We start from the raw sequence: 19,583 nt of genomic DNA on the forward strand, positions 1-19,583 counted from the left end.
AAATGCAGTCGTGTCCGTGGACGTAATACGGGCTGTTCCTGTTGTGTGAAAGCTACAGTCTGTGGCAGTGTTTTGATTGGACTACATAGATTTTGTTGTTTAGGAGTTAAATGTCCGAGTTTTAGATTTTTCATGTAGATCTCTCCTTGCTTTGGGGGGTAAAGTGACTAACCTATTTAAAAACAACAACAGCCCGACGTAGGCAGAGCCAAGGGCTCGGCTCCTCCCTGCTCCCAGCTTACTGGCCCTTTCTCTGTGTGCTCCTCAGATACCCGCCAGGCATCGTGGGGGTGGCTCCCGGCGGACTTCCTGCAGCCATGGAAGGGATCATCCCCGGAGGCATCCCGGTGACTCACAACCTCCCCACCGTGGCACACCCTTCCCAAGCTCCCTCTCCCAACCAGCCTACAAAACACGGGGACAATAGAGAGCACCCCAATGAGCAATAGCAGAGAATGACGAACGGTCATCATTCAGATAAACCTGGGACCAAGAGACAGTGAAAACTAGATGAACTAAGAGAAGGACTTTGACCGTCTTTTTAACCGATTCCGGACCTACGCATCATTGACGCTGCAGTGTTAGGAGAGCGGGAAGCCGAGGCGTGGGAAGGCTGGAGCTGGCGTCTGGTGACGGAAGCGCTGAAAGACTAGGACGTGATTTATTAACGACCAACTTCTGTTATTGTGTGTTACGTTCTTCATCTGTGCATCCAATCACAAAGAATAAATAGATCCTTTTCCTTTATCAGCCCCTTGGGCACAGCAGGTCCTGAACACCTTGCTCTAGAATGTTGCATCAGGAGTTCCAAACGTCAAATAAAAAATACTAAGAGGAAATCCCCCTCCTATGACTCTAGTCCCTTCGGTCCATGGGGGCTGGTGACCTCTCTTGCTGATAGGAAGATTAAATTACTACAGAGAAGGGGGAGAAAACTGTGTGCCCGTGTTAGACCACCGCAAGCGTACAGAAGTCTCTCTCCCATCTGAACTGCGTACTGAGCGGGCGAGTTGGTTGTGAATTCAGTGATACCCTCTTGATGATGCAAAAAAAGGAAAAAAAGAAAAAAAAGAAAAAAAAAGAAAAAAGTATTAAGTTTCACAAGCTGTTTGTACTCAAATATATTTTCTCAGTTTCAGATCCTCAGCTATTTTATTGAGTGGAAAGTCTTGAGCTAAAAGAGTTCAAGAAAAATAATGTTGCATTTCCTTATGTCTCAGGAAACACTTTTTATGGTAACTTGTCAGATTGTCTATGAACAAACCCACTTTTTTAGACATTGATAAATCTTCTTTTCTTCACGTGATATTTTATACAAGAACACTTCAGGTGTGTTATTAGATGTGACTGATTTTAACAAATCCTATTAGATTTGTATCAACTAGTTACATGTTATATTCATAGTCTTTTGTGAATCATCGCCTTTTTGTTTAAAAGATGGCCTATTTTGAGCCTTTGTATAGGTACATTCCTGTTTTTGTGACAAAAAAAAAAAAAAATCCTTTAAAACTGTCCCAAACAGAAAAATAATGGCTATCGGAAGTGTTTTGTTTTAGTGTGAGTTACCGCTACTGTGTCTGTTTATTGTAAAGGTGGACATTTAGCATTCAGTGCAGTTTTCAATAAAAAGTAATAAAAATTTGTTAAGTTCTGAAATTCAAGTACATCTCACCCAGGTAAATGTTCTCTACTTGAGATGTTTTAAAGGCAAACTACATTCTCAATTAGCCAGTTTTCAACTCGTGTTCCTCCCGGGTTCGAAGATGAACACTTTTCCATCTGCCCATATGCAGGCGATTACCTATGATAGCTTAACCCAGAAATCAGAAAACCACCCATTAAGTCCATCGTTATCAAATCATGACATCCTCAAGGTGAAATAGTGGGTTGGAACTAAGTCGATTCAAGAAACAAAATTGGTCAAGTTAGAGAGTTTTGATTTTAATTTACCCAAAAGCAGAATTACCTGGCTCAAGCATTAATGCAGGAAGGGAAGTGAATCTCAAAATTCTTTTAAATGATATTTACAAAGAAATGTTGCAAAATAATTAACATCAGCCATTTCCATATGCTAAGAACTTTAAGTTGTTGATTTAAAGGATTTTTCCTTCTTGAATAGCATTAAACCCTTTTGTTCTAGTGGTATCCGCACTATCAACCCATCCATCAGGTCCAATTCCAGGTACCCAACTCCCTGTCACTCCTTTCTCCTCCCCTTCCCATGAAGAAGACGGGGGGAGGGGCTATGATGGCGCCTTCAAACATCGACCTCCTCCCTCATCTGAAGGTGGTGGCCCCATCCCAACCCTCCCAGAAAAATTACATCAAGACAACCTCCTATGGTAGAGATGGAGCACATGGTTACTGACTGACCCATCACTCCGTTTGGCCACTAATGGGAAACGGAATGGGAGCTGAACGTCCTCGTTACATAACCAGGATGTTGTCAATGAGGGCATGACCACACATGCGCAAAAAGGAGATTCCCCAACTGCCTAAAGCAAGCAGTGTTCCCGTAACACAGACGGAGTCTGGGACACGGTGAGCCTAGAGTCAAAAACAAAAAGGCCAGTTCAAATCCATGGTGCACCTAGGTTTTGTTTAATTAGAACAGAAAACACCACACTGTATTCTCCCTAAAAAAGAACCATAAAGTTAAGTCCATACAGGTAAGGTAATGACTGTCCAGAGTCAACCAAGACCTCATCTTTGAGAAAGGACTGCATACTCTATCTCGGGACAACAATTATGGCTGTTTAATAGTTCAAGAGCTTAACATAGCATTGATTCAACATTTTGGCCATTAATGGCCAATCTGCTATGAAAACCATTTAAAGCCCCATCCCTGTCTGGAGCCTAGGAAATGCAATGCTCTACCTTTCCCACAGGGAAGAATGCTGTACCCGTTAAACTAGGTGTGGTCAGGATCACTGATCATAAATAAATAAATAAAGAGGCACCTCAGGGGAAGCAACACTCAGCAGACCACCACACACAGGCTAAGTACTGAGCCTATGATTTCTGGACAGCATTGACTGCAGTGTAGACCATAGTGACTAGACGCTTCTCTCAAACGTTTCTCTTTGGCTTCTTCAATTGAGAGGGTAGTTTTGCTTAACAGCAACTAGAATAGGATCTGGGCCCACTAAAGAATTCTTCCTATGTATGGAGAAAAGTTTACAGAGATGCTATGCTAAGTAGAACGACAGCCTTCTAAAAACTTAGTTACTGACCAAAATGAAAGCCAACCAGAGAGTCAATTTGTAGGGAAACCTAGCCACTTAGAACAGTAACATTTACCATTATTACACCAAAACTCATTTATATGAAATCAAATCGCAGAAGTTTCCTGCAAGTGTTAGCACACAGCACAAGTGATCCTCTCATCCTGGGAATCTCTGCACTGTTCCGAGAGGGAGAAGTAACTACAGACCTGACATCTCACGGGTGTTTTTCTATGTTTAGTATTCCAGCACCAAATTAGAGGCTGTGCACATTTCAAACACCATCTAAACAGAACTTAGAAGAAAACAAGAAGCAAATATTTAAAGGTTTTTCACAGCCTTTTCATCAAAGGGAAGGAACAGTGTGCGTGCGTGTGCGTGTGTGCGTGTGTGTGTGTGTGTATGGGGCTGCTTTCCAAATTCCTTGCCACATCAATAGTCTACAAAGTGCTTATCAGGACACTAAGTCTTTCATGTGTTCCTGAGATAGGTCTGAAATTTTTACCCAGTATTGAACATATACCTGAAGTGGTCAAATAATACTTTTTATAAAAAGATTTCTATCTAAGATTATAAGTTTTAACTTTTAAATAAGAATGGCCACAATTAACCAACATGCAAAAATTCTCAGACTACTCTGAGAAATTCATTATACAATGCATTTCCACCTTACTGCATTTTCAAATCTTTATTCTATACTTAACTGATTCCCAATGAGCCCAAGCAAAGGCATGCCTTTCTAACACGATTTGCTTAAAGCAGAGTTGATGATACAAGGAAGAATCCAAAGACCCTCTGCATGGCAATTTGGGAGTATAACATTGTCAATTGAATCAAGTGCGCAAATTTCACACAATTCATTTAGTTACAAGTGGGCCTGTTCCCCAGGCTCTTCCCTAACTTACATCCGGGGAATGACGACTCACAGAGAGACTGCCGCCCGGACTCTGGGAGAAGAACCCTCATGTTAAGGGTGCTCTTCCAAACAAATAAATACCTAAATACTGAAAAGGGGCATATCAGAAGCTTAAAAAAGACGAAATAATAGAAACCAAAACCCTTTCCAAAACAAGGGAATGACGTCTGTATGAAGTTCACTCAAACAATTCTTCCTTTCCTTGCAGTTTGTTCCTTAAAGATTTGACTTCGTTTTATTGGGCATGACAGGAACTAAATTATTAATAAAATAAAAGCTTGTTTTTATTTTTATGTTTTGCTGTGGATAATTTGTACAAAAAGTTTCCAAATCTCTAATGAGCTCTAATGAGACTCAACGTAAAGTGGGCCTTTTAAGATGGAAGTAGAATGCCAGGTTCTACTTCAAAAAGAGTATCTCAAAGGAACAAAGAGTCATCTGCCATGTGCTTTTGGAGGTGCCCGTGCTGGAAAAAACTTCTCAATAATATGAAGATGCTGGTACAACTTGTCCTATTACACAACTTCTTACACAACCACATGCGTTACATTTATAGACAGATTTACAATTTGAAAGGAAAAAAGTTCTGTCTTAATAAAATTAGTTTTTTTTTCTTTTTTTTACAAACTGTAGTCCAAACAAAGTTCTCTGTCTCCTCACACAGCAGATACGTCATCTCCATTGGGTGTGGATTAGAAAAGCCCTTCCGGGCAGATCCTGGCAGATCTGGTTCCTTCCATGCCTTGCGCTCTGCTTGGAGCGTGCACCACACTAGCTTGGGGGTCGCCACAGAGCTGATACCCTGGTCTTCTGCTCTTTGATTTTTTTCATTCATCTTCATCATCTTCATCTTCCTCTCCATCTGACAGGGACGTACAAGGCCGGATCTGTCGGTAGCGGTCAAGCCATTTCTCTACCATCTGCGTGACCAGGGGGTGGTTCCGCCGCCGAGAACTTTTCTGCATGGCCACCAGCACGCCCCCTTCGGTCACACAGCAGTCCAGCCACTCCCTGAGCAGTTTCTCTTGCTGTTCCTCATTACCTAGCTTTTAGAGGAATGTGAAGAAAAGGGGAAATAATACCACAGATCAGAGACCTGCTAGGAAAAGTCTAAAGAAAACATAGCTGGCAGGATTACTAACGAAAAGGTCAAAGCAACAAACTTTTCACGTGGTTTCAGTCTCTCATCAATTTTATGATAAAACCCAGTTTCCCATAGTTAAACATAAAAACATCAATGGGAAAATTCACAGGAAAATCTCACAGGGGGAAAAACCACCTCCTAATGAGTTAATTTGTTTGAAAGAACAGGAAAAACCAAATGTTACCTAATACACTGATCTTGGCAAAGAAAAGACTAGAAAAACAAAGTCTCAGCTTCAAACACATGACAAGGTAAGTTTATTCAGTAAAGTCTTTACAGAATGAAGTTATAAAAATTATGTTCTACTAATGTCCTGATTATAAAAGTTTTATAATAACTACTAGTACATTAAATAAAAGAGCAATAGTTTTGTAAGAATATGGGTTTTCTGAGCGTGTTCTTTCTACACAGCCTCACCACCCCTGCCTGGTCTACACCTCCCTCGCCCCTGCATCTGCAGTGGTCTCCTAGCTGGCGCTCCTGCCCCCACCACTGCTCCGGGCACCTAGTCTCTAGGCTCCACACCGAGCAGCCGGTGGTCCTCTACCGGACAAATGGGCCGTGGGCTTCCCAGTTTGCCCAGAGTCAAAGCCAAGGCTTTAAAAGGCTGTTGGCGAGCCCCTTGCCATCCCTGAGCCCCTCAACCCCCTTTCCCCACAAACCACACCGGGGCCCTGAGGTACCCTCTCCCTACAGCTCTCTTCCCACATATCCTCCAAGACTCCCTTCTCTTGAGGGGCTCGTTTCAGGCGTCATCACCTCAGACGCCTCCCGTTACGGCCCGATTGCAATCATGAGCCCTGTGCCCCCCATCTTTCTAGTTTTTCCCCTTGGCAGCAACCCCCGCCCCCCTGCCTCAGTTCCCCTCACGGCAGCATCTGCACCACACGACCTACAGAGCAGCTCAGGAAAGGTACGTGTCACAGGCTGGCAGAGCCGAGGGCCGGGGCTGGCGGTGCGGAGAAGGCCGCGGGGCGAGGCGTCCCGGGCCGGGTTGGGGCGGCATGACCATTTCCAGTGGTTCACCGGAGCGCCGCACCTCTTACCCTCTTACCTCCTGAGCAGAAAGAAAGTGCACATGGAGCAACTTCCTCTCGCTGTCGACCAGGGGCAGGAAGGTGATGGTGACGTCGTCATCGGTGTGGAGGTTAGCCCCAGCACCCCGGTTGCCGTAGCCGTCGTTCTCCATGGCAACCAAAGCAGAAAAGTGGCCCCTTGTATAGCCCAGAGCGATGGGACTTTTCCAACAAAAACTCTGTTCCCACAACAAAGGCAAATAAACACCTGGAGGGAGGAAAGAAAATCCCCGTGGGGTTACCCGATATGGCTGCAAGCTGCCTGGTGAGGAACAAGAGACTTCTAAAATACTCTTGAATAACGGCTTACCTTGAAACCGAGTATATCCTAAAGTTTCTCCCCGGAAACTCTTATAATATTTTACTCCATAAACTATAATTGGTCGTCTAAGAATATGTGCAAGTACAAAAATGTGTGTCTGTTCCAAACTTGCTCCAGGCTGTACGGAATAAAATAAAGAAAGCAATTTCTCTTTAAAACATTTACTGCCGCCCTGGAAAACTACTGTGCAAAACACAATGCTGCTCCCCTTCAGTATACTAGACCAATGCTTTTTTTTTTTTTTTACTATTATTAATATTGCCAAGCTAAAGAAGCGTAAAATTCTTCAAACAGCAAAATCCAATGAAATAATAAAAGAAATCTGCAAAGTCTATGCAGACAAGTATCATTCACTATCCAATCTCAAGAACCCAGCGGATTTGCTTAAATAGTGATCCCAGGAACAAGAGATTCAGATAGCAAGGGATGCTGGAGTCATTCCATGGCCTCCTTGTTAAGTCACCTGTGAGAGTACGACCCGACAACGAGGTCCTCCCCAAGTAAAAAGATGAACTGTTAGTTCATACAAACGTAAATGGCAAGAATACGGAACAGGTCTACCACCCGTCTATGAGGATGCCGACACCCCTTTTTCAGGAAGTACGTGTCACAGATGTAAAACAGCCACTGTGACATTCACACGGTTCAAATAAATGATGGTGCTTTCTGCAAAGAAAAGGAATGGTTTGTTGTGTGTATATCTGAACATTCAGCATAATGAATGTGCTTCACAGAATAAAACTAGTATGAAGCTAGAGTCTAAGAGGAACCACTCTACGTGATTCATTTTTCTAAAAGTTCATTCCCAGGTTAATTTTAAAGAAATCCTTCCACCTGTCGGCCATGGCACCTTTCCCCTGGCACACGTCACATGGAGAGCGAGCCTCACGCAGATCACCGCTTCACCCTCCGGGCCTGACAGCGGAGCGCCAGCCCAGGAGTGCCCGCCACCAGCTCAGTGATCTCGGTTCAGTGCCCGCTCAGACACAGAACAGGAGCTAACCAGGAGGCAGATATAACAGGCATAAAGCCACCTTCCTAAGAGGACAATATAAATGAAGAGCAATATGAAAAAAGTATAGAAGCGCTTGGAATCATCACAGTACGACTTTCATTCTGATCGTTTCTAGTCACTTAGTGTAAGAAACACGTTACTGCCTCTGTCCTGCAGCGCGGACTCACCTCTGGTCAAAGAGCTGACAGACAGCAGTCACGGCCAGAACCCAAGTCACCCAATGCCAAATCAAGCACTCTTTCGTGTATACCATAATGCCTCTAACATAGCTTACGCACGTAAATCCAGGATTTCGAGCATGTAGCCTACTTTTCTCACAGAAGCAACATGCCTCGAAGCATTCTTACCTGACTAGCAAGAGAGAGTATAAATGCCCAGTCTTCTTGCCACTGTTCTTCTCTCAAGGAAAAATGTAAACCAAAGCTCTGAGAATACCATGATTCCCAATCTTTCCAACGTGTATAAAACCTGAAAAAGCAAGACAGTAAAAAATAAGCCTTCTATAAATGTTCCATTTATTTAATGTAGTCTTTAAGCAATTCACGTAAAGAGATCAGCAATTTTATTAATTTTACCCACTTTGCACTATATTTTCAAATTAAAAATGCCTACCTTCTGCTAACAGACATCATTTAACACATTCTTACATAAAATTTCAGTCACCACCCATCAAGTTTTCATCAAAACTTTAAACACTAGTGATGAGAACAATTTCAATTGTCTACTATTGGTTTACAAGTTCAAAAACCAAAAAAACACTCAAAATCATCTGAGATGCTGGATACAAAGACAATACATTTCTACATTACTGTATAGTATTCACTATTTGGTCATTGTATAAATAATTGACTAGAAATAGCCCATGTGTTCACAAGAGTATCAAAACCACTTCCAGAGCAAGGCCCTAATTCTCTTCAATTCTATGAAGGCTCAGAAAGATGAGGAAACTATCAAAGAGAAGCCTGAAGCTAGCAGAGGTTGGCTTATGAGGTTTAAGGAAAGAAGCTGTCTCCAGACATCAAAGTGCAAAGTGAATCAGCAAGTGATACAAAAGCTGTGACAAGTTCTCCGGAAGATCTAGCTAAGATCATGAATGCAGGAAGCTACACCAAATTTACAACAAATTTTCAATGTAGATGAAACAGTCTTCTCTTGGAAGATGATGCCATCTGGGACTGTCCATAGCCAGAGAGGAGAAGTCACTGCCTGGCTTCAAAGGACAGGCTGACTCTCTTGTGAAGGGGCTCATGCAGCTGGTGACTTTAAATTGAAGCCAATACTCACTGACGATTCAGAAAATCCTAGGACCCTTAAAAATTGAGCTAAATATACTCTGCTCTATAAAAGAACAACAAAGCCTGGATGACCGCACATCCATTTTCAGTATAATTTACTAAATATTTTTAAACACCTGATGCCTACCCCTCAGGTAAAAAACTCCTTTCAAATTATGACTGCTCACCGACAACGCACCTGATCACCCAAGAGCTCTGATGGAGATGGACAACCAGACTGTTTTCATGCCTGCTAACACAACATCCATTCTGCAGCCCATGATCAACGAGTAATTTCAACCTTCAAGCCATTATTCCAAGTAAGCCTATAGCTGCCATATACAGTGATTCCTCAGACGGATCTGGGCAAAGGAAACTGAAAAACTTCTGGAAAGGATTCACCATTCTGGATGCAACTAAGAACATTCCTAATTCATGGAAAGAGGTCAAAATAACAACATTTACAGGCATTTGAAAGAAGTTGATTCCAACCCTCGTGGATGACTTGGAGGGGTTCAAGACCTGAGTGGAGGAGTCACTACAGCCATGCTGGGAACAAGAGAGCTAGGATGAGAAGCGGAGCATGGAGATGGGACTGAAGCGCTGCAAGCTCATACACAACTTGAACAGATGAGGACTTGCTTGGGATGGACGAGCAGAGAGTGGTTTTTTGCAATGGAATCTAATCCTGGTGAAGATGGTGTGAAGACTGTTGAGATGACAACAAAGGATTGAGACTATCGCATAACTTAGCTGATAAAGCAGCAGCAGGGGTTGAGAGGACGGACTCCAATGTTGAAAGGAATTCTAACTGTGGGTAAAATGCCATCAAACAGCATCACATGTTACAGAGACATCATTTGGAAAGAGTCAATCGATGCAGCAAACTTCGCTGTCATCTTAAGAAACAGCCACCATCACCCTGATCAGTCAGCAGCCATCAACGTTGAGACAAGACCCTCCACCAGCAAAAAGATTACGACTCGCTGAAAGCTCAGATGATGGTTAGGGTCTCTTAGCAATGACATATTTTTAAAATTAAGGTATGTGGAGTTTTTAAGACCTAATGCTATTGCACACTTGACTACAGACTAAACTTTTCTATGCACTAGGAAACCAAAGTTTCCTTTGGCTCACTTTATTACGATACTCACTTTACTGCAGTTGTGTGGACCTGAACCCACAGTATCTCCGACGTATGCCTGTACATATTATACATCCAATCAGGTCACCAGAGAGGCCTGCCAGCCAGAGAGCTTTTTAATTTTTTTCAGGTGCCCTCAAATTCTTCCTCTCTTGCATTATGCTTTTATCTATAATTTAGCTCTCAAAAAAGTGATTAAATTGCTTTCATTTTCAAATTCTAGAGAGTACTTTCATTGAATAATGTTTACTATGTACTTACTATGTGTCAGGCTACTGGAGGCACTAGATCTTCCACAGTGAAACACAACAAAATCTCTGTTCTCATGGAGTTTATATTCTAATGGACTTCACATAAACCCTAAACACTGACAACAAAATTCACAACTAGTAAGTGCTCAAAAATTACATAGAGGAACTAGGGTAGTAAAGTTTTTCAGAGTAAGGCCATTATCATTATTGTGTGAGCATTCAATTAGGTGTTAAGAGGGGGGAAAAACGCATTTTAATTAATTTAGCTTCTTTCACAGCCTCAGTTTTTCTCATTTATGATAACTGAGATGTATATACAGAACCAAGAAAATACCATAGGTCAAGACCAGTCACATACTTGGGTGGATGCTGGGTAAAAAATATTAGTCAAGTATTGTATATATACATACAGGATTCCTCACTATCTGAAAGTTTGCTTTGTACCCCTTCACCTTTACGAAAGACCTATATTAGCGCCTGTTTTTGCTAGCCGAAAAGAAATCTGAAGAGGATTTTCACTTCTACGAGATGGTAACTGCATCTTTGCTTTATGCCAGTTCAGCTGACAAAAGGTTTCCCAGGAATGCTCTTTCAGATAGCAGGGAACCCTGTCTACAGAAAGGACATTTCTGAGATAAGTGAAAGATGTAATGTGGACCGTATATTGGATAAGAGTCCTTGCTGATTTTCTTAGATTTGGTAATGAGGACTTGGCTGGGTAAGAGAATATCCTTGTTCTTCAAGATGCACACTGACGGGGGAAAAAGCATCGTGATGACTTAAACCAACTGGCAAAGGGAGGTGCTTACATATGTAGAGATGAAGCATATGTGGGTAAAGGTTAACAACTGGACATCTAATGAAGAAAACACTAGAGTCTGTTGCACTGATACATTTTTTTTAACTTTACTGTGGATTTCAAAATTTGCAAAATAAAATGTGATCTGAAGACTATGTGCCTCAGGAAGAAAAAAAAAAATCTTGTAATACAATGCCAACATAATCTTTTAAATTTCAACAAAAATATGGAATCATAACACCTAAAAATATGAGCAAAGACCTTATCAATATTTAACTTCAAATGTTTCTATTTAATAAGCTCAGCAAAAAAGTCTAAAAGCCGTCAAAATGTTCAATGTGTCTCAATGTGCAAAACCAAAGCTTTCCCCCTAGCTTCCACAGAAAATGTAACGGCAAAAAGTATCCTAACACTGTAAGGAAATGATTCAGCGAGAGCACGCCTGGTTTCACACGGAAGGATGCCGGCTCACCAATGTGAACAGTCATGCAGGCTGTCATGCAGGGCCTTCCGAAGCACCGAGTCCTTGTCATAAATGCCCCAGGTAGCTTGTAGCACGGAATCGAGCAAGCAGTCTCCTGCAGTCCTGTTCCAAAGCGCATAAAGTCGACTGTCCAAACGTGTAGCCAATTCCAAAGACCAGTTTATAATTGGTGATTCTTCTTCTAACTCTACATAAGGAATTTAAGTAACATGTTCATTTTCATGCAATTTAGGACTATTCATTGGAGGAAAGAACCCATTCTCTAGATATTGGTAAGTTTATGTGTCATTTACTATTAAACACCTAAATAAATCTGATCAACTGAAATACAAACCTTCTGAGTAGTTGAAACATCTGTGGCTCTAGAATAATTTTCTCAACTTTTAAATTCTTTACTATTTGCGAAGAATGCTTAACATGGAAATATACCCATTCTAGAATAGGAAGTAGAAAACTAAGGCTTAAAAACTTTTATACCTTTATTCCATCACAGTTAAGAGCCGTGAATGAGCATTCTTAAATATTTTTTTCCAGCTTTATCGAGATATAATTAACAGAATGAACATTTTTAACAGCACAATGTGACATTGCTCTTAAGGACTTTACATTTTCAATTAAAGTAAAAATAAAACAAGTCAACCATACACTGAACTGCTCCAAGCCTTACAAAGCAAAGCGTTTATGGAAATTGAACTAAATCACATTCATTAATTCCACACTTACCTTTCTGAACATCTCTATCAAGCACCTCATCAAATAATTTTTCTTGGACTGTTGGAGGCAAGTCTTCAATATCTACAAAGCAAAAAACAGACTTAAAAGATTTTCTTATGTCTCATATCTTAATAAATTTGATACGAGCATCTAATAGTGATTTCCCCTAAAATAATTCCCTTGCCGGGGTGCTCTCTCACTCGCACTCTAATAAATAAAATCTTAAAAAAAAAAAACACACAAAAAATAAAAACTCCCTTGCCAGTGAAGGCTAAGGCTGTCAACTGGTTTCTCATAAAAAAAAAAAAATGCATGTATAATGTGTGTGTGTATAAATGTAACATAAAAGATTTCCTTTCTATACTTCATTAGCAAAACTGTTATCTAAAAAATATAAGAATATCTCGACCAATAATTACATACAACTATCATCAAAAAGATAAGAGATAATAATGTTCGTGAGGATGTGGAGAAAGGGAACCCTTGCGCACAGTTAGTGGAATGTAAATTGGTGCAGCCACCATGGAAAACAGTATGGAGATTCCTCAGAAAGTTAGAAGTATGGGGCGCCTGGGTGGCTCAGTCGTTAAGCGTCTGCCTTCGGCTCAGGTCATGATCCCAGGGTCCTGGGATCGAGCCCCACATCGGGCTCCCTGCTCGGCGGGAAGCCTGCTTCTCCCTCTCACACTCCCCCTGCTTGTGTTCCCTCTCTCGCTGTGTCTCTGTCTGTCAAATAAATAAAAATTAAAAAAAAAAAAAAAGAGGTATGATCCAGCAATCCCACATCTGGGTATATATCCAAAGGAAATGAAAATAGGATAATGAAGAGGTACTGAACTCCCATGTGTGTTGCAGCATTACTCACAATAGCCAAGATATAGACAATGGATGAATGAATAAAGATGGGGGGGGGTGTAAAATGGAATGTTGTTCAGCCAAGTGAAAGAAAGAAATCCTGCCATTTGCAACAAGGGCAATGAGGGCAGTAGGCTAAGTGGAATTAGCCAGAGAAAGACAAGTCAAATACTGCACTGTACCACTTCCATGTGGACTCTTAAAAAAAGTCAGACTCATAAAAACAGGGTAGAAAAGAGGTTGCCAGGGGCTGGGGGAAGTGAGGAAAAGACAGATTGGTAAAAGGGTACAAAAACTTCCAAGCTATAAAATGAATAAGGCTGAACACCTAATGTAAAACCATGGTAATTGTATTTTATAACACTGTATTATATCACTGAAATTTGCTAGGAGAATAGAACTTACATGTTCTCACCAAAACAGATAAATAAACCAAACATGTGCGACGATGGGTGTGTTAAGACGGGGGCAACCCTTTCACAATATATGCATATATGAAATCACAATGGATACTTGAAATATTTGACAATTTTATAGGACAATTATCCCTCAGTAAAACAGAAAAGGAAAAAAAAATAGGGCTATCTGAAATTCAAGTTGATGAAACAGTAACAACATACAAATATTTATCTGCCCCTGTCTCCCCCCACTCTCAACCTCTGCTCAGGCCTATTGTTTTCAGACTTTAGAATCTTCTTATAAAAGTTAATGAACCATTAATTATTGGCACACAGACCCCTGTATTTGTCATCTTCCTCAAATTCTCCATGCTTTATTCAATTTACCAATGGAGCAGTCTACAGTAAAAAGTATTACCCTTAAAATTTAAAAAAAAAAAAAATTAGGCTATTTTCAAGTCAAAATAAAAATCTAAACATCACCAGAGTAAGTTTAAGTATACAGAGAGTGCATTTCAAGTGAACTTTGTCTTTTTTTTTTTTTTTTAAGATTTTATTTATTTGAGAGAGAGCGAGCACAGGAGGAGAGTGAGAGGGAGAAGCAGACTACCCGCTGATCAGGGAACCCGATGTGGGGCTCGATCCCAGGACCCTGGGATCATGACCTGAGCCAAAGGCAGACGCTTGACAACTGAGCCACCCAGGCACCCCAGAACTGTGTCTGATTTTAAAACGCTTAGTTATTGGGGTGCCTGGCTGGCTCAGTTGGTTAAGCGTCCAACTCTTGATTTTGGCTCAGGTCATGATCTCAGGGTTGTGAAATCAAGCCCCACGTTGGGCTCAGTGCTCAGCGTGGAGTCTGCCTGGCCCTCTCCCTCTGCTCCCCAACCCTGCTCGTGCTCACTCACTCTCTCTCTCTAAAATAAATTAAATCTTTTAAAAAAAAAAAAAGGCTTAGTTATTATCTCCCTAACATTTGTAAATTCCCCTGTTCATGTCAATATAAAAGTTCAAGACACTGAGAACCAAGATGGAAGCTTTATTTTAGAAACTTCTGGTGTTTGGTGCGTTTATTCGGTGCCAAATGACAAAAAGCATCCTGGAAGACATTTCTGATTGTCACTGAATTGAAAAATGAAAAGCTGCTTCACAAACACAGTAGAAATTAATATAATGAGTGAAGAACATAATGACACTTGCAAAAAAAATGCCAGTGTCTTTTGATTCAAATAATCTGATTCCACCCATCAAAAAGCCAGTGTTCTAATCCTATCTGCTAATATACCAATAACCAAAGCCACATAATTTTAAAATAGGTATGAAAAAGGAAAGAAAAAGTATACCGATATCATAAACTAAACCTGAAGAGAAAAATAAATGGGTAAAGATTTTTTAAAACATCTAAGGCCCACATAGAAGTCAGTTATTATCAGCTGCTATCTTCCTGCCAGATCCAAAGCATAAGTTTATGAGGAACCCTGTACTGGTCACTTCCAGGATAAAGAGGGTAGTCAAATTATTTAAAATGCACATATAGTAGCTAAGTTATCTGCTTTCTAACAGAAACAATTTCACTCACACATTTAAAAAAAAGGAATTATAATAAAGTGAACATTTCTTTTCACATTGAAATTTGGAGTTACCTGCTGGCAATGTAAATGTAACAAGGTCAGTTAGAAAATAGCAAGCAAAATCCCCCTTTCTCTGATGAAGAGAGGCGGCTATCTCTCGCCGGATCTGCTCTGTCAGTTCAGGACACACCATTGCTGGAATACACTTTGCTGCTTGTTGAGACACCTTAAACACAAAAGAAACTTTCCTCTGCATCTCATTTATCATTAACAAAAGCAGAAAACAACAGTACTTAAGAGAAATTACCAAACCTTCTCAGTAACTCAGGGTGTTGTTTGTTTAATTTTAAAACAGATTAGGGATTATTTCCTCACCAATGGAAACATGTTTCAGTACAACTTTCCATGAAAATAGCCATAAAAATGCTTTACCTTCTGACTCTGGAAATTCACTTCTTAGGAATTTATCCCAAGGAAATATATAAAGATTTAGATAAAAACTTATGTAAAATGGTGTTGTAAACAAAGGTTCATCCTAGGACAGGGAGGGAGGACACAGAAAACCACCTAAGTAAGACTAAGCATCATGCCCACAATAAAAGCATTCTTAAAAAACAGGAAATTCCAGCTCACGGAGAAAGAGGAAAGTACAAACACTCTTCTGCTGGGTTAAGAATACTTCGAGTACCCTGACGTGGAATAAAGAAAGCATGATATTTTTAAAGGGTTAGTTTCCACTGACCTCAAATCCCTCCCCCTTTGTTACAACTCTGAATATTTAAAAAAGCAATTGGCTTCTCCAAGTGTAGAATAGACAATGAACCTTCGAAGTATAGCCAGCCTGAAAGGAATAAATGTGAGCAGTGATGTAGTAGTGAACGCTACAACAGAGAACTTCTAAGCAAGGGCATGGCTAGAAACTTTCCTTTTCTCTTTAATGAGCGATGGCAACAAATGATGCAAAGATATTATTTTATATTTAAGTTGTATTCCTTTTGTGGAGCTCAAGGTAACTGCATACGAAGAATCCTGAAATCAAAGGTATCTGCTGGAGAGGAAATGAGTCTGGTGTGAACCCTGAGTGAACCAGTCAGCTCTGTTCTCTGTTGTCACTACAGATCAAAGCCACAAACCTGGACAACCTTCCCCACCCTTTACCTCTAGCCGCTTCAACCTTATGACTCTCAACCATCTCCTTAGGTCAGTAATTCTTAACTTAGGGCACATGAACTTGGGAAGGACCTGTGAACCTGAATGGGAATTTTCATTAAATTTAAATCCTTCAGGGGTGCCTGGGTGGCTCAGATGGTTAAGCGTCTGCCTTCGGCTCAGGTCATGATATCTGGGTCCCAGCTCAGCAGGGAGTCGGTTTCCTGCCTCTCCCCCTACCCACGCTCTCTGTCTCAAATGAATAAAATCTTTAAAAAAAATTTAAATACTTCATTTTCACTGACCTCCTGTCTATATTTTTTTTAATAGTTTCCTTTTTTTTTTTTAAGGTATTTTTTATTTGACAGAGAGAGCACAAGTAGGCAGAGTAGCAGGTAGAGACAGAGGGAGAAGCAGGCTCCCCGATGAGCAAGGAGCCTGATGCAGGGCTCCATCCCAGGGTCCTGGGATCATGACCTGAGCCGAAGGCAGTCGTTTAACCAACTGAGACACCCAGGTGCCCCTCTCCTGTCTATATTTAAAATGCATTCTCTTATGTATCACAAATCTAATACTCTGAAAAAACTATCATTTCAATATAATTGATTTCCATTGCAATCTTACTTTTATTTTAGGCATTTAAAAAACAGTATTATGAAAAGGAGTTCATAGGTTCCACCAGACTACCAACAGAGTCCATGACCTAAAATCCAATTAAAACCCCTGCCCCAGGGGTGCCTGGGTGGCTCAGTCGTTAAGCGTCTGCCTTCAGCTCAGGTCATGATCTCAGGTCATGATCCCCGCATTGAGCTCCCTGTTCCGCGGGAAACCTGCTTCTCCCTCTCGCACTCCCCCTGCTTGTGTTCCCTCTCTCGCTGTGTTTCTGTCAAATAAATAAATAAAATATTAAAAAAAAAAAAAAAAAACCCTGCCCCAGATACATATCCCCCAAAATATAATGTTCTCCTAGTCTCATCCCAAAAATACTTAGCTCTGTGCTCTCTCTGCAGGCACAACCCTTACTTATTTAGTCCAATCTCCCTACTGGCCCCTTCAATTCTGTCCTCTGGAGTGCCCACTCCACTGAGATGACATTCCACACCCAATTTGGTTCTTTCCCTGGAAATCCACCCCGCTCTCACCTCTCCCACAGTGCACCACGATTGGTCTATGTGTTCCAGAGAATATGGCAAAAATGATGGTATGTCACTTCCTAAATTAGGTTCCATCTAGAAGACCCTGAAGCTTCCACGTGGATCACTCTAGCGTGCCCTCTCTCTCTCGGATCACTTGTTCTGGTGAAACCTGCCCTCTGGAGGGGCCCACGTGACCAGGATTTGAAGCCTCCCGCCACCAGATCCTCTCACCCCAGTCAAGCCTTTTGACAACTGCAGCTCTGAAAATGTGACTGTAAGCTCATGAGACCTTGAGCCAAAACCATTCAGCAGAGCAGCTCCTAGATTCCCTACACTCAGAAACTGTGTGAAGATAACAACTGTTGTATAAAGCTGCTAAATGGAGGTGATCTGTTAGGCCGTAAATAGTACCCTGGGGTTCTTTTGCCTTCCCACTGTTAGTCCCCAGATGCTCTTAGGAGGTCAGTGACTTAGTCCCTCCAACTTTCTCACAGCCCTCTACCAGGCCGAGGGGAGTCCAGGAACCCCCCAAAGGACTTGAGCCTTGATTCACAGCTGCCCCCTCTATCCTGCCTCCTGCCACCACCAGCAACTACAGCCCCACACGCTGGCCCTGCCAATACACAACGCAAATATAGCCAGACCTCAAATACTACAGAAGCTACTGCTAACTGTTCCACCCCCTGTTCCAGAACTCTGGGCCTTCTTAGCACATGGCTGCTTTTTGAACAGTCCCTTTTTCTATCCATAGTAAGGCTGCCCCTTGTTTTCACCATGACAATCGCTCAAGCCCTTCCCTTCCTCTTTTTGGTGCCTCTGGCGTCACTGGACTCTTAGCAAACTGAACAATGGCTAGCCATTTCAATCACGGTTTCAGGTAACCTTCATATTCCTTAATCCCTCCCAGTGCTTTGTACATAATGGTTCCCAATATTGGCCAATCTGAATATGCAAATATGCATATGCATGCCACAGAAGACGTATAGTGACAAAATTTGAATCTACAACTGATCTGACTCTCTGCACTCTTACTCTATTTCTCTTATCATTAAAAGAATTACCTGGATAATATGGTCGCATCCTGAATCGTTCATCTGCAATCCTTTGTGACATCTACGAAGTTATCTAAGCCCAAGAGCTCAGAACCAACTTGACCCCTCTCTCCCCATGACTCCCCACATCCAGTCGATCCATTCAATCTTGACTCTGTCCCCCCAGCTCTCTCAAACCAGCCCACCTCTCATACTGCCCCTGCCACTCCGTACCAGCAGCGTGCCTGCCAGCAGCACCAGCACCACACCGTGCTGCCCTCCTAGGCTCCCCCCTCTCCCATCCACAGAGGCCAAAACACTCTGATCTGATCTGGCTACTCCCTGACCCTCTCCCTAACACTCTGCACAGCCTCTTCACTGCCCTAGGAACAATCTTCCAACTCCCGGGCCTACATCATCCTTCACAATGCTTCCCTTCCCAGTTCCCAATCACCATCACAGGCATGCTGAGGACCTGCAAGTGCCCGACCTCACCACAAACACTACCACCAGGGCCTCTGAATAAATGGTTTCCTCAACTTCCCTCTCTGCTCCACCCACTTATGAGGCTAATTCCTACTTCTCCTTCGGATCTCCACTACAATGTTACCTGCTCTAGGTAAGAAGGTAAGATACCCTAAAACACTTTCTCAAGTACTCCCACAGCACCTGGCATTTACATCTATGAGAACACACTCTGTACAGAATTTCCTGTTTATTTCTCTACTTTTCTGGATACGCACTGAAGGAAGAGCCAATGTCTTCACAATTATATCCCTTTCTAGCACCATACCTAGCACACAGTAGGTACTCAATAAATATTAGTTAAATGAATGAATGAAAGATACATCCTAGTGTTTTTTTTAATCAAACTGATGATTCAAATCTTGTGGCAAAATGTTCTATTTTAAAAGCCTAATACCCTTAGGAATTATATACTGTTGAAGTCTCAAGTTTAATGTGAATTTACAAAGGGAGTAAAAGAAATCTAAAACATTTAAGAACAGTTTAGAAAAACACTACATCAAAAATGAAAACTAACGAACACATTTCCTTCATATAAAACGTTTAACCAGAACG

General features: G+C 41.6%; 2 protein-coding genes across 10 annotated transcripts in view; one reads left to right on the forward strand and one right to left on the reverse strand.

Annotated features, from left to right (window-relative positions):
* The window catches only part of CTBP2 (C-terminal binding protein 2), a 156,310-nt gene extending 154,671 nt beyond the window's left edge, over window positions 1-1,639 (forward strand). For all 6 annotated transcript variants that reach the window (XM_078076996.1, XM_036103079.2, XM_036103069.2 and 3 more), the window contains one exon: window positions 269-1,639. In XM_078076996.1, coding sequence (XP_077933122.1) covers window positions 269-449 — 181 coding nt within the window. In that variant the 3' untranslated portion in view covers window positions 450-1,639. The remainder of the gene's footprint in view (window positions 1-268) is intronic.
* Window positions 1,640-1,920: 281 nt separating this feature from the next.
* ZRANB1 (zinc finger RANBP2-type containing 1) overlaps window positions 1,921-19,583 on the reverse strand; it is a 62,624-nt gene continuing 44,961 nt past the window's right edge. For all 4 annotated transcript variants that reach the window (XM_036103067.2, XM_078076998.1, XM_078076997.1 and 1 more), the window contains 7 exons: window positions 15,260-15,413; window positions 12,373-12,444; window positions 11,638-11,836; window positions 8,045-8,165; window positions 6,671-6,800; window positions 6,339-6,568; window positions 1,921-5,186 (listed from right to left, as the gene is read on the reverse strand). In XM_036103067.2, coding sequence (XP_035958960.1) covers window positions 4,968-5,186; window positions 6,339-6,568; window positions 6,671-6,800; window positions 8,045-8,165; window positions 11,638-11,836; window positions 12,373-12,444; window positions 15,260-15,413 — 1,125 coding nt within the window. In that variant the 3' untranslated portion in view covers window positions 1,921-4,967. The remainder of the gene's footprint in view (window positions 5,187-6,338; window positions 6,569-6,670; window positions 6,801-8,044; window positions 8,166-11,637; window positions 11,837-12,372; window positions 12,445-15,259; window positions 15,414-19,583) is intronic.

The sequence above is a fragment of the Halichoerus grypus genome, chromosome 7 (assembly GCF_964656455.1).
Source record: "Halichoerus grypus chromosome 7, mHalGry1.hap1.1, whole genome shotgun sequence".
In the NCBI taxonomy this organism is placed as follows: Eukaryota; Metazoa; Chordata; class Mammalia; order Carnivora; family Phocidae; genus Halichoerus; species Halichoerus grypus.